Source organism: Mercenaria mercenaria, chromosome 8 (genome assembly GCF_021730395.1).
Source record: "Mercenaria mercenaria strain notata chromosome 8, MADL_Memer_1, whole genome shotgun sequence".
In the NCBI taxonomy this organism is placed as follows: Eukaryota; Metazoa; Mollusca; class Bivalvia; order Venerida; family Veneridae; genus Mercenaria; species Mercenaria mercenaria.
In genome coordinates, this window is record NC_069368.1 from 72,510,264 (window position 1) to 72,524,956 (window position 14,693).

The 14,693-nt window shown below is 32.2% G+C and overlaps 1 protein-coding gene across 1 annotated transcript in view; it reads left to right on the forward strand.

Moving 5' to 3' along the window:
• Positions 1-14,693, forward strand: part of LOC123566099 (myosin heavy chain, non-muscle-like) — a 183,160-nt gene that overhangs the window by 52,983 nt on the left and 115,484 nt on the right. The window contains exons 18-23 of the mRNA XM_053549186.1: positions 54-215; positions 1,536-1,615; positions 2,809-2,905; positions 11,024-11,109; positions 11,737-11,800; positions 12,931-13,065. Coding sequence (XP_053405161.1) covers positions 54-215; positions 1,536-1,615; positions 2,809-2,905; positions 11,024-11,109; positions 11,737-11,800; positions 12,931-13,065 — 624 coding nt within the window. The remainder of the gene's footprint in view (positions 1-53; positions 216-1,535; positions 1,616-2,808; positions 2,906-11,023; positions 11,110-11,736; positions 11,801-12,930; positions 13,066-14,693) is intronic.

The following is a 14,693-nucleotide window of genomic DNA, read 5'->3' on the forward strand; positions in this document are numbered from 1 at the left end:
ACAGTTTTAATTTCAAAGTTACTGGAAAATTATTCTTTTAATGATAATTTCAGAAATTACAAAAGGCGAACGATGATCTGAAGGAAATGGCAAGTTTAAAGCAAGGTGAAATTGACACATTGAAATCAACATGTGACCGTCTGTCTGCGGGAACAACAAAGAAAGAAACAGAATTACAGTTAATGTCAGAAAAGGTTCAACAGGTGGAATTGCAGGTGAGCTTTCACTTATAATGAAACAGTCTTGTAGTCAATGTCAGAAAAGGTTCAACAGGTAGAATTGCTGGTGAGTTTTTACTTATAATGAAACAGTCATATAGTCAATGTCAGAAAAGGTTCAACAGGTAGAATTGCAGGTGAGCTTTCACTTATAATGAAACAGTCATATAGTTAATGTCAGAAAAGGTTCAACAGGTAGAATTGCAGGTGAGTTTTCACTTATAATGGAACAGTCTTGTAGTCAATGTCAGAAAAGGTTCAACAGGTGGAATTGCAGGTGAGCTTTCACTTATAATGAAACAGTCATATAGTTAATGTCAGAAAAGGTTCAACAGGTAGAATTGCAGGTGAGCTTTCACTTATAATGAAACAGTCATATAGTCAATGTCAGAAAAGGTTCAACAGGTGGAATTGCAGGTGAGCTTTCACTTATAATGAAACACTTATAATGAAACAGTCATATAGTTAATGTCAGAAAAGGTTCAACAGGTAGAATTGCAGGTGAGCTTTCACTTACAATGAAACAGTCATATAGTTAATGTCAGAAAAGGTTCAACAGGTAGAATTGCAGGTGAGTTTTTACTTATAATGAAACAGTCCTACAATCAGCATCAGAAACGGATCAACTTGTAGAATGGAGGTGGGTTTCTGTGTAATAGGAAATGATATAGTCAGTGTCAGAAAGTGATCAACAGAGAGTGGAACTGTAGGTGAGTTTTCACTTACAAGGAAACAGTTTTACCGTTTGTGTCAGAAAAGGTTCAACAAGTGGAACTGCAGGTCAGTTTTCATATATATGGAAACAGTCTTACAGTCTTACAGTCAGAAAAGGATAATAGGTAGATCAGCATAAGAGTTTTCGCATACATGGAAACAGTACTACTGTCTATGTCTAACAGGGTTTAGCAGAGAGTAGAACTGCGGGTGAGTTTTCAGTTATAAGGAAAAGAGTTACACTCAATGTCAGAAAAGGATCGGCAGGTAAATCTCCTGAAGAGTTTTTGCAAGTCAGAAAATATGTCAGTCAGTGTCAGAAAAGGACCAGTAGGCTGAACTGCAGTAGAGTTTTCAAAAATTATGAAATGGTATTATAATCAGAAAATGATCAACAGATGGAACTGTAGGTGTGTTTTGATATATAAGGAAAATGGTATTACAGTCAGGAACTGGGGGTGAGTGAGGAAACAGTTGTTAATATTTCATATTACCAGGTTTAAATGTACTACTTGCTGTACACATTTCTCTGTTTCAAAAAACAAAAAACAATATGAAGTTAAATGTATGTATCAATCTGGTTTTATGGTAATTTCCTTACAGAATGACCGACTGAGAGATGAGCTGAGAAGTTACAAGGAAGAGTGTGAGCAACTCTCGGATCAAGTCGAGGATATAAAAAAGTATGTAAAAAATATACTGTACTTGTACTGTGTCCATACATTATTGTTCATGAAACTTAAGTAACTGCATATGGATAAAGAATGTTACGTAATATTTTCATAACCAACCCTTGATTCAAAGAATGATATATCAAGTCAATTAGCTGGCTAGGGTACTATGACCTTGGAACATTATAAGCAGGCTTCCACAAACAAGGACAGTGGTTTCTTTGATCTATTGGTAAATGATTTAATGCTACCACATCTATGGAAATTGCAGTCTTCATTACAAAAAAACACAAAAGATGTAAACCTGGTTGCCACCTGCTGTAATATGACAGTCTACCTATCTGTTAATTTTATTACTTCCAGACTTCCCTGTTAAGACATAGATCAGTATTTTTATTTTTTCTACAGCATATTTAGCCATATTCAAACAGAAACCAATAAAATAAGGTAGTTTCTCACTTTTCTTGCAGAAATCTGAAACGAGTCTTGCTAGGAAAAACTTGAGTTGCATAACTTGAAGTGCTAATTAATGGTTCTTATCTAGAAAATGTCAGTTTCAAGGATTTCCTTCTTTCATGACATGATTTGCAATTCTTTGAAAACTTAAGTTGTTTGATGTTTCGTGATAACAGAACAACTTCTTGTAATTCAAGGAAATTGTTTTTATTAAATTTGTTTGTTTATTCTGATTTTTTTCTGTTTTTGTCTTTGATGTTCTCTTTGCTGTAAACATGTTCAGAGATATTGACAGGAGAGTTGCTTCATTTTCTAGAATTCACTAAACTTTGTCTATTTCCAATTGAAACAAAAAAAGCAAAGACTGATGACCTCTGTGGAGGTGTATTCATGATGTTTGGCATTATCACTATTCAGTATCCTCTTTCCCACTGCTTCTTTACTGTTTATTGAGTTTACAAAAGTTTAAGAATATTCACCCAAAGTCTAAGAATACTGTGCCAGTCTCTTAATGAGAGGACGGTTTTCTTCTTTAGACCTAGGTGGTATTCAACCAAATTCTTAAAATATTGTTTCTGTTTCTTTTAATGAGAGGAAGTTTTCTCCTTTAGACCTAGGTGGTCAGAATCTAGTTCTATTGACAAATATCTAGTGTGTGAAAAATTACCTTCATTGTAATAACAATAAAACAATGAGCCACTGTCATTTCCTTATTTAGACTTTGTCACCAGTGTTACTTTTATTTTTAGACTTAAAGATGAAAATCGTCGTCTGCTGCAAGAAAAGGCGGAGAACGAGCAAGTGATCAAGCTTCTGGAGACACAGAAAGAAGTGCTGTCTAAAAGTGTAAGGGATACTTACGCTTACATAGATCTGCTTAAGGATGTAGATTTGAGTGCTGTGTGACTCACTAGTTCAGATATCCTTGTGCACTGCTATTTTAGTATCGTACACAGTAAAACAAAGTCATGCTTTTTTTTGCTTTATTTCATTTTTTTGCTAAACTTTCATGTTTTATTATACAATACAAAAGTTTATTCAGCATAAAACATAACACATATGCTTATTAAGAATCAAAATTCACTCATTACTTTTTGTAGAAACATTATGCTTATAATGCTTTTAGTTTGGAAAGACTTGACTTACTTGCCAATTTTTACTGCCATGGGGCATAGTGGAGATGGTGTGGGGGTTAGGGTGAACAAAGGTCGAATTGGTTCTCTGTAACCTCCTTAATGAATGCAGGGTTCAAGTCCATCTTACAAGAATCCCATGTAATAATCTGGGAGTAAGTCATGTATCTCCATAGTTACATATTATACACAAAGCCATAAAGGATTTCAAGTTTTACTGTGAAAGCGTTTTCAGGAATAACTAAGTTGGGATTCAAAAGTATCAAAGCTGGATGCATTAAGTTGTAGCAAGTTTTATCTAGAATATTTTTGTAAATTACAAAAAGTGAAGTTTTTTGTTGCGTTTTATTTAATGAAAAAAACTACTACAGAATTTAGACATCATGCATGAAGTACGAACAAAATTTTTTTAATGTACAAGGCAAAAGAACAGATTTTTGTACATTATTACTGATATTTTACTTATGTTTCACTGTGTACAGGCAAACTAAGTTTATAAACTGTCTGTGTGTGTGTGTTTTATAACTGTCTACTACTGTAGCCATACTTAAAAGTCTTTTTAAAACTTGTTTACTCGTTTACAGTTGAATCAAATTAACACTAGGTTTTTCAAGTTGCAATATCATTTTAGTAAAGCAATACGGGACATCATTTTACACAGATTTTACTTGTTTACACAGTTTTAGTGCTTGTTTTGCTTGTAATAATTTTATAAAATGCAATATGACGTGTATTTTCAGTTGCATTTATTTCATGTTTTGTTGATTGACAGCTCTATTCGTATTCTTGAATATAGAATTGTGCCTCATAGCTAGTTATATTTTAGGAGATAATACTTGTTGATACAGTAGCTCCAGATCACTCAGAAGTTGGAAATGAATGAGCCAAATGCTGGAGTTGTCCAGTAAAAACAAATGAGCCGCGCCATGAGAAAACCAACATATTGCATTTGCGACCAGCATGGATCCAGACCAGCCTGCGCAGTCTGGCCAGGATCCATGTCAATCGCTTTCAAAGCCTATTGCAATTAGAGAAACTGTTAGTGAACAGCATGGATCCTGACCAGACTGCGCAGATGCGCAGGCTGGTCTGGATCCATGCTGGTCGCAAATGCGCAATGTTGGTTTTCTCAGGGCATTGCTCAAATGTAAATATAGCAAAAAATGGTTGTGGAGCACTTGTATTTGATACTTAAAATCTGAGATGAACACTGTGATATATCTAATCCAGTCTATAGAAACCCAGCAAACTACTTTATAGTTCATAGCATTTTATGAATTCAGAAGAACAATGATGTACTAAATAAAATAAATGAGGCTTTGAAAGATCAGTTTTAGTAAAAATATTCTATAATTATACTGAAACTTTAAGATGCACTTGGCTCTTTATGGCTCTTTTTTCCCCTGAATTATGACAAGTTATGAAAGTAATTTAAGGAATTTGATAAATTTCTTTCATAAGATATTGGTTAGTTGTTACCAGATATAACATGGTTGTTACCAGATATAACATGGTTGTTTAAGAAATAATATATCTCATTTAGTGATTTGTCGCTGAATAAATCATTGTTTAAAGTTCAGGTGCGAAGGAATTATATCACGAGGGTGCAGCCCGAGTGATATAATAATACGCATCTGAACGACAAACAATGATTTTATTCAAGAGCAATTAAATCACTAAATGAGATATATTATTTCCATTCTAACACATTACCATGGACTTTAAAGTACATCCTTGACGGCATTCATTAAATATTTGCCCGTTTTCAGTCGGTTTCTTTTCCAGCATGCCGCTATGCCGTTTGACGCTATGACATAATAATTGTGACGTCAGAACAATGATTTGTTGTATAATAATTCACTGTTTTCAGCCTTCTTTGTTTAATAGGAAAATGAATTGGATCGTGTTAGAATACCAGATATAGCATTATAGTCTTATAAAGATATTTCTTTACTTCGTGAAAAAAATGTTTCTTTATTTGGCAAAAAGATATTAGAAGACACTTAAAACAAACCTGCATAAAAATGTATAATTTCAGAGACACAGTTTATATATGCAGAAGAATCAAATCTTGAATTGCACAAAATATTAGTCTGATTGACCGTTACATCATGACTGTGTGTAACGTTACATTGTTACAGTAGTTTTATCAATATGTAACTGACATATTTACACACTGAATATGCTATCTAAAATATTTTTATAATGTGTAAAATGTAAATTCCAGGATATCCGATATAAACAAAAGGTATATGTCTTGTTGTCTTTTGCAGCTTAATTAAGCATGTTTTAATTAAATCCATTGGTTGGCCAGTTTCATTCACTCTTTAAATGATGAAAATTAACTTTATTTTTTTTCTTATTAAACTGCTCCAAATTTTGTTGCAATTTTGGACTTTGAAAATTTTTGTTTTTGAATCGTGACTGTGCAGACTTGTAAACTTTCAGAAGAAAGAAAAGAAAGAATGAAAGAATAGGCAGTTTTGTCTTTGTTTTTTTTTTTTGTGAATGAAATATGAAATTGGGTAATCTATGTAGATGCTTAAAGCACTATGAGTGCTTTAGTTTTTGCAGGTGTGATCTGGGTTGATGAAAACTTTTTGTTTTTGTGGGCCATTTTTTTGTTTGCCAGTTTAACCCTTACCATGCTGGACACGACTGAATCTGCCTTTACCACCAGTGTAGATCATGATCAGCCTGCACGGATACACATTCGAGCAGTCTGATCATGATTTGCATTCAGTCAGTATCTTTTTTTGGAAAGCACCCTTTTAACAGTTAATGGTACTGTCCAGGTTGGAAGATGGACAAGTTCATTATAGAAATTTTGCAGGGTAAGGGTTAAAGAGAATAGATAGCAGTGTATACAGTTAGAACAGTAAACTGAGAAAACCCCTTTCAGTAACTGTTTGACTGTTTCCATTGACAGCCTAGTATCAGTATATTTGATATTTGCCGAATTTGTTTTTTTTCCCCATCAGTCTATATAGACTCAACTACAGGTGTTATATTTCAATTTTTAAAATATACATTGCTAGATGACATTAATGGAAAATGCTGTGGAAGGCTACTTACTAATTTGATCTTGAACAAAAGTTGTTTCATTTTACAGTAGTGGTTGTAGACTAGGTACTGATCATTAACTTTTTGTGTGGTAACTTATTCTAGACACATTACTTTCAGGACGCCCGTCATAGACAACAGGTATACTCATAAAAAATATGACATTATCACAATGGTAGTGGTGCACAATTTACACATCCACCTATATGTATGAGCAATTTGCCATATTTGTACCTATTGATAAAAGTTTGGGCATGAATAAATGTTTGTGCGTATGTACCAGTCAAAGTCATTTTAAGGTGAAATCTGTGTAAACTATCACAACAGTTTGAGTGTTTTACAGAAAAATGAGTAGAATAAAAAAAATCTGTAGTATGGAAGCATGTCGATAACGCATGTTTGATTCTTGAAGCACCATCTTCAGAATCCCTTTAGCTATAGTAATGTATTTGGTTTTTGGGCTCATTGCACAAACCAGTCACTTGAGAGTATACACAATATTGTTAAAAGAAAACATGTTTGTTGTTCACTCTACAACATTAAGGTGGATGTGTCGGCACTCAGGGTAGTAATAAACATCAGCTTTTTATATAAAGCAAAATTCTGCTGAAAAATAATATGCAAATTCTGTTACAGCTTAAAAGATAGAGCTGATGTATATTGCACACAGATTTATGAATATGTAACTGATACTTATGATAAAAATATTAAAATTGTAGCATTTCTTTTCTTAAGGGCTAGATATTAATTTGCTTGGTATTGTGGACCTGGGTTTTATAATTTCGCACCTGTTCATTATGTTGTATTGTATTCACCTTTTAATGGTGTTCACCTTTTTAGGGTGATGGATATTAATTAATTAATATTTACAATATAGATCAGGTGATTCCAATAGGGAACGGATCAAATGCAAAATGGCTTAAAAGATGGAATGTTTTTTCCAGACAAATTAAATGTAATAAATGAAATATGGTACTAGACGGAAATTTACCCAATGTTAATTTTTTGCAAAGTGCCATTTTTAGATTACATTTTATTTTAGCATTTGTACTTTAAACTACGGTTGTAGAATAACATCTTAATTATCTCATCTCGTAAAGTATCAACTGTAGTACAAATGTTTGATAATGATGAAGTCATAAATCCCATGTTGCAAGATTTTGCCTTAATTAAAGTCATCTTTAGTTCAGCTTTCAGCTATTCTAGTTCTTCCTAATTAAGATATTCAATTGAAACTTGCTGTTCATGTTTCAGACAATATACACCTTATCAATTTTACTGACAAGCTGTCCAGTAGTAGAGCGTGCTGTCAAGAGATAGCTCTTGTTTTGTCATGCAATGTTCCATCTTAAAATCTTATACAAAAATGAAACATATGTAAAACTGACATATTCCACATTTTTTTTATACGCCTGAAGGGAGGTATTATATTACACTACTGGTGTCCGTCTTTTTGTCCGTCCGTCTTTCCGTCCGTTAGTAATTTCGAAGAAACTTGACACAAATGTTCACCACATTGAGGGGATGTGCAGAGCGCATGTTCTGGATGGCTTGCTACAAGGCCAAGGTCATACCTTTGGGCATATATTGCTCTGCATTGCGGTGCTCTTGTTAAAAGATGGAAACACGGTTGACATGTTAAAAATGAAATGTATCCAGTATTCACCTGTTCCATATAAAAGGAAGAATACTGTTAGTTCATTTGCATTGATTTCCTAGGCAAAATGTTGAAGTATAAACATGGATAAAGAGCATTCCAGTGGCTTTCCTTAGTATAGATTCACATATTCATTTATATCACAGCTAACTTGTAATTATTAATAAATGATATTGATTGTACACTATTTTATATAGGTAACAAAAAAGCAGTTACTGACATCATATTATTTTACAGTTATATTGCTTTATTAATTACAATATCATTTAATCATATATACATGTTGTAGAACACATATTGTTAATTGAATATGTATTATATATTAACAAAAATAAAGATATTGAAAACAGTTGATTTTTTTTATATTTGATTTTGAACCTGTATATATATATATATGGAATGCATATTTTGAACTTCCTTATACAATCAATTTAATTTTGCTGACATTGGAAAATTTAATTGCTAGATTTTGAGTGTTTTATCTGATAAAAGCCTTTATTGAGTTTATCCATAGATAACAGTTCATTTTTGTATTGATTATTGATATTTAAAATTCTTAAATATTGTATTAAAGGCCAAGTCGTATAAAAATTTCAACAACAAAGTCTAGTATGAAATTGAACAAATTTTTTAGCAGACGAGATTTTTGCTGCATGATCTAGAAATCTAGAAAAAGAAATTGTGATCTATATTGGACTATAACTGCCAAAAAGTAAACATTCTGTAATAGATTTGTGTAATACCATCAAAGAAGTACATTTAAATGAAGTACTAACACATTTGGTTTTTCATTTTTTATCTGCACCTTTCTATAAAACACAAAGGACCTCAAATGATTTAAATCTTAATCTTGTAAAAGGGTCCTTGTGGGCCTCAGTTTAGCCCCACCCTCAGTTCAAGCCCGCTTTGGGTAAAGAAAAAGCTCTTGTCAGGGCCTCTGGTAAACACAATCTTTGGCTAAGCAAAATGGACCTTTTCCGGGCCTCAGTTTTTCATATTTTTGGGCCTAGCAAAGAAGTTCTTTCAGGGCCTCAGTTTAACCCCATCTGGGGTATCTACAGGTAAATTCATAAAGTTTGTTCCACATTTAAATTGTAAAATGTAAATTGTTTGTGTTGCTTCAAGTTTTTACAGTCATTCTTTTACTTGTTTTTGTTATTGTAGTTAAGTTGTTTTTGTTTCTTTGTAAAATTATCAGAAAAAAATACATTGAGATTCAATTTCTGTTCTATAATCACTTTGATAGATCTACTTGCTCAAGGTGAAATTTTCATACACATAGTAAAATATCATTTTACAGTATCAATTTTGTATAATTTTCATTAAATATTGTGATTAAGAGGTACTTGTGTTTATTTGCTGATAAAATACTCCTTACAACTGTTGAAGGTCATAAATCAATGGTCAATCTATGATAATAATTGAAATTAAATTTTAAGGCCAGATTAAACATTTTTGTTTGTTCAAGCTGATTGTATAGTATTTCTTTGCTTCATGTAGAAAAAAAGTAATACTGTCTGCATTGAAATTGCTTTCTACCAGTAATAATTCCCAAATATTAAGAAAAAGAGCAAATATATATATTAGTTTTTGCCTGATTTTGAATGTTGGCTCTGTGGCTGCCCTTGGGGTAAAACTATTTAATCAAAGGCAGATCAAAACTTTTTTCATACTACAGTTAGTATTTTATATAACTTGATACATTTAAGTTACTATATTTATTTTTGTTTGCTTATCTGTCTATAAAGATTTTTTTAAACAAAAAAAGCAATGACTCTTTCCGCAGGTTGGAAGAAAATAAATGGAAACATTTAATCTATAAATTCTTTTGCAATTTCCGTTCAGGTCTTTAAATTAAGAAGTAAAAAAGAACAAATTATGATCAGAGAAATCAAGAATTTGGTTTACCTAGCCTTATTCAGTGGTTTACAGATAATAAGAAATTTCAGTTTTAAAGGTAATCAATAGTGCTATGATTGAAATGTCAATCAAATTTTGTTTGAATCATAAATCAAGTGCAACCTTCATCTTCATAAAGTGTTTTATTATTGCAGAAGTGACATTTGCGGTTTCAGAGCTGCCTTTATATAGAAAATGTCTGACCTTCAATGACAATGTCTTTTTTCTTTTTTTTTTAAACATTAACAGCCAGGAATTTAGTTCATCATAGAAATAATCCTTTCTTGGTTCATGGCTTCATATGATGATCATATGATATTTGGGCTAAGCCTGTTTTTTTTTCACAGAATGAAAATCCTGCATCACAGCATGTGTATCAGTTGTCAGTAATTGTTGGACATGATTAAAAAAACAAACAAAAAAAAACGTTACTATGGAATCATTAATATTTGTGGAGGACCTTGTTTGTGGATTTTCTGATGGAGTCCATCCTCAAAATCAAATCCCAACAAACAGATCAAATTCTGATTCATTTTTTTCCTCAAAAGTTGAAATCCATAAATGCATAAATGCATAAAAATGGCCATTTTGGCCAAAAACACAAATTTCATGACCATGATAATAAATGATTTCACAGTATCATTGTATCTATGGTCGGCATTTATGTTTCACTGAAATAAATTTGTTTATTTGTTTGTTTGTGCATGTATTGTACTTTGTTGTTTGGGAGAAATAGAATATAGAGTCTACATATAATTGACAGCTTATGATATATCTTTTAATGGTTCTGTCTATAACTGACTGGTAATAAGAATTATGTACAAGAAAACCTTGAAATTGTTCTGTTATACCTAGCAGGAGTCAGTGGTAAAGGGACAAGTAAACAAAATCATATAATTGTGATAATACAGTATTCATATAGAACATAATTTTCAACAGACAGTAAGTTCAGTCCGAGAAAGAAAAATGTTAAAAATAATGTGTAGTCGAAATTTTATGTATTTTTCAAATAAATGGACATGTTATGTTCATATATTCTGCAACAGTTCTTACTTTTAACATGCTATATTGTGTATACTTTACTTACTTTTTACATACTTTCTTGTGTATATTGTACTTACATTTGACATATTTTCTTGTGTATACTCTACTTACTTTTTACATACTTTTTTGTGTCGTTATTTTGATTTGCTTTCTTGTGTATAATTATAGGCTGATTCCAGTATGGAGAAACTTAAAGATATTGACAAACTAACAGACAAGATAGAACAATATAGGAGTGACAATGAACATCTCAGGTAGGAATACACTTACATGCATTTAGAAGACAACAAAATTACCTTTAAATCCATGTATAATAAGTGGTGTCACATCCCCTGAGAGTTTGTCTATAAGCTGTTAAAAGTACCCTAACAATGATTTACATTGCATGCAAGACCATATATCAGAAAAATCTCTGTTAAATACGCAATTTCTTTTCCCAGAATCCTTACTGTGTGCTAGGGCAGCCATTTTTTAACTGTTTGCCAGCTATGTGTGTGCTCTGTCCCGGAAGCAAAATATGCGCATGCACAGTTCTGGTTTGCTGCCCACGTGATGGTAGTGTCTTAAAAATACTGTCTCTTCTCGTTCTTTATTTATCAAGGTTTACAAAATCATTGCAACGGTTTATTAAAGTGCTGGAGAAAAACTCGAATGTTCCCATTTTTCTGGAAATTAGTAACTGATCAACCATTAAGTTTCATGAAATGTATGAAACCGTGGCAACATTTTGCCTGCCATTGATAAATCAAAATCACAAATTACAATGTGGGAGTTAGTTGCTTTAATGTATAGTTTAAGAATGACAAGAGGAGAATTTTCTTAAAACTGGCATTGTTCAAAATATTTGCATGTTGAGTTAATGATTGTAATGTTTGTTTCAGGAGTAGGATAGCAGAGCTTGAAAAAGTGCGAGACAATCTGATAGCCCAGAAAGAGGAACTTCTTGTTAGTAATTCCATTCAGTTTCTATGATATGTGTAATTTTTGAAAGAAAAGAAACAATTTGCAAAGCTTTCAACATATTAAGTCCGCTTTAGAAGTACATATACTAGCATTGTTTGAAAATCATCTGTTTAAAGATAGTACTAAAGTGAACAAGTGCAAATGTGGAAAAGAGGCTGTGTCTAATACTACATCATGCTTGAAATGTAACAAGTATGTTACTGTAAAAGCAAATAAGATAATATAATATGACATGTATGAATAAAAATGATGCAGAATTTCTGATTAGTAACTATAACAAAAATTCTAATATCTGAAAAAAATATATACATGTAAGTTATATGCTATACAGTACTTTTGCACGTTTGGAGTTCAAGTATTAATTTATGAATCTGGTATGTTTCTCTTAAGGTAGCTCTGCATGTTTTAAAGAAATGTTATTCTACAATGTAGAATTTTATTTAAGAAATAATTTTTAGCAAGTGTTTTAACACTATTTATGCATGATGGGCAGTTATACGTTGGGCGTAATTATTTCACGAGGGCGCAGCCCAAGTGAAATCATTTGTATGACGTATTATCGCCTGAGTGTATAAATAGTGTTAAAACACTCTTTTGCTATGAATTATTTCGATTCTAATATGCCCTTAATCTAAAACAGTAGATAAAATATAGTAGCACTCTTTCTTGGTCGCAACAAAAATTTTGACGTCACCGCACCTGAACATGACGTCATTCTATCGTAAGCATGTTTTAACAGAGACAAGCATAATTATTAGAATAAGCCATATTTTTTTCAAAGCATCATTGTTTCCGAAGGTTCAGCCAATGAAAAGGGGTGTGTGCTTTATTTTTTGCTAGACCAGTTTGAAAATAATGGTCCTTCGGGCAATTTTCACAACGGGGTATTTTCGGAAATCACACTTCTGATGGCGTTTTTGCATATAGAAAAAGTTCTATGTTGTAGATTTTAATGAAACTTTTTTAATAGTTTAAATACACATATTTTCCATTAAGTGGCCAGGTAGAATGTGTAGGTACTTCATTTTTCACATTTTGTCAAATATCAATTGGAGTCATTATATTACTGCTTATTTTATGTTATTATTTTGCAAAATGGGTTATTCTTTCAGGCTAACAGTGAGTTAATCTACAAGAAACCACAGTTAGAGGAACTTGAAGCTAAGATTGATGAGTTACGAGATGCCAACAAGCAACTAAGGGAGATAAATGAACAGGTCAATGAGAAGGCAGAGGTCTTACAGCAGGTTGGTGTATTTAATATTACAATGGATGGATGACATGTCAGTTATGTTACAGAGCATTATATTTAAGCAATTTCCTGCTATTGTATAAAGCAGGGGGAAAATGACAATTTTTTTATTCCTCTTTCTTTCTTTTTTTTGTCAGTTTTGTTTCTGAATCAAAGTTAATGTTGTCCCTTACATAAGATTGGTGTCCATTTTTATATATTACACAGATATTTTGTATATTTTACAATGTACCTATAATTTGTAAGTACTAGACTTCTAGTTTATGTCAGCAGATCGAATGCAAAGAATTTCAGTTTTTCAGTACCGTCTGTGAATTATTAGAATGTTATCTAGGGCATACAAATAAAATCCCCACATTTCTGAAGCACTTCATAATAGTTGTGTGGTATCCTCTTCTCTTTGCTTGATGTCCTCTGAAGACTTCATAGTTTTTTTTTGTACAGCTGAGTTTGAAACAAGTCCATGAATGCATTGTTTATTTTTGTAAGTATCTTTGGAATTAACCAGTCAGATGCTTGCATTTTAGGACTTCCTCCAGACTCTTAACTTGGACTTCTGTCAGTGCTTTAACACTTACATATTTCATAGATATTTGCTAATATTTGTGCAAATACATGTATGTTAAATTCCAAGTCTTCCAAATTTTTTGTATTAGGAACTTTTGAGTAATTTTGAAGTGTTAACAGATATTGAGTAGAACTTAGGTTTAAGTTAAGTGAATTTACTTATTTTGGTAGACGTAAGTACTAAACATGTTAAAATGTTGTTAAGTCAGCAATGCATGTACTGGTTAAAGTCTGCTCTTTATAATCATTTATTTCTGCAGCCAAAATCAGAGAATGGAGTGGCACAATCAGAGCCATTTCCACAGGAATCCTGTTCTCGGGAGCAGGAACCATTTGCTCCGGAACAGGACACTTGTGTTCAGGAGCAGGAAAAGTGTGTTCAGTCGGGGAACACATCTCCTATAAATGTAATCGTATGTGATCTTGTAGTATATTTTCTGCATGGGAATAATGTATTGCTGATCATTAATTTGCATGTATTCATATTACATTTTTTCATTCTGTGGATAAAGGGAGGTAATTAAAGAAATTAATTTACATACATTCTTATTTCATTATAATAATAAAGGGAGGTAATCAAAGAGGTGGTTTCTTTGGGCGTAGTGTTCTTAAATGCTTTTTTTGTCATGATTTATACCCTTTGGTGAGAGGTAGTAATAATAATTTTTCGTTTGTTCTTAAACTGCAAGAAATTGTTCCCACTGTAGAGTAAAATAGATTATAACTGTATAGTAAACCATCCAAAGTACCAGACTGAGTTACTTACTGTTCCACCTTCCCTGTATTATAGGATTTTTTGTTAACCAGTCCTTTTTTTCTGCTAACTTAGCAAGACATTCATTCATATTTTTATTCAAAAGTGATTGCAAGATTAAACCATTCAAAATGTTAAGCCCGAGCATTTCTGTTGTCATAGAGATGCTGGAACATTTCAACATGTGTATGAATATGTGTTCATGTCATGAATAAGTCCAGCTAAAACTGAACAATCTGATGTTCTGCTGAATGGACCATAAAAATACGATGATGTTCATTTGTTCATTATCATTTATTCTT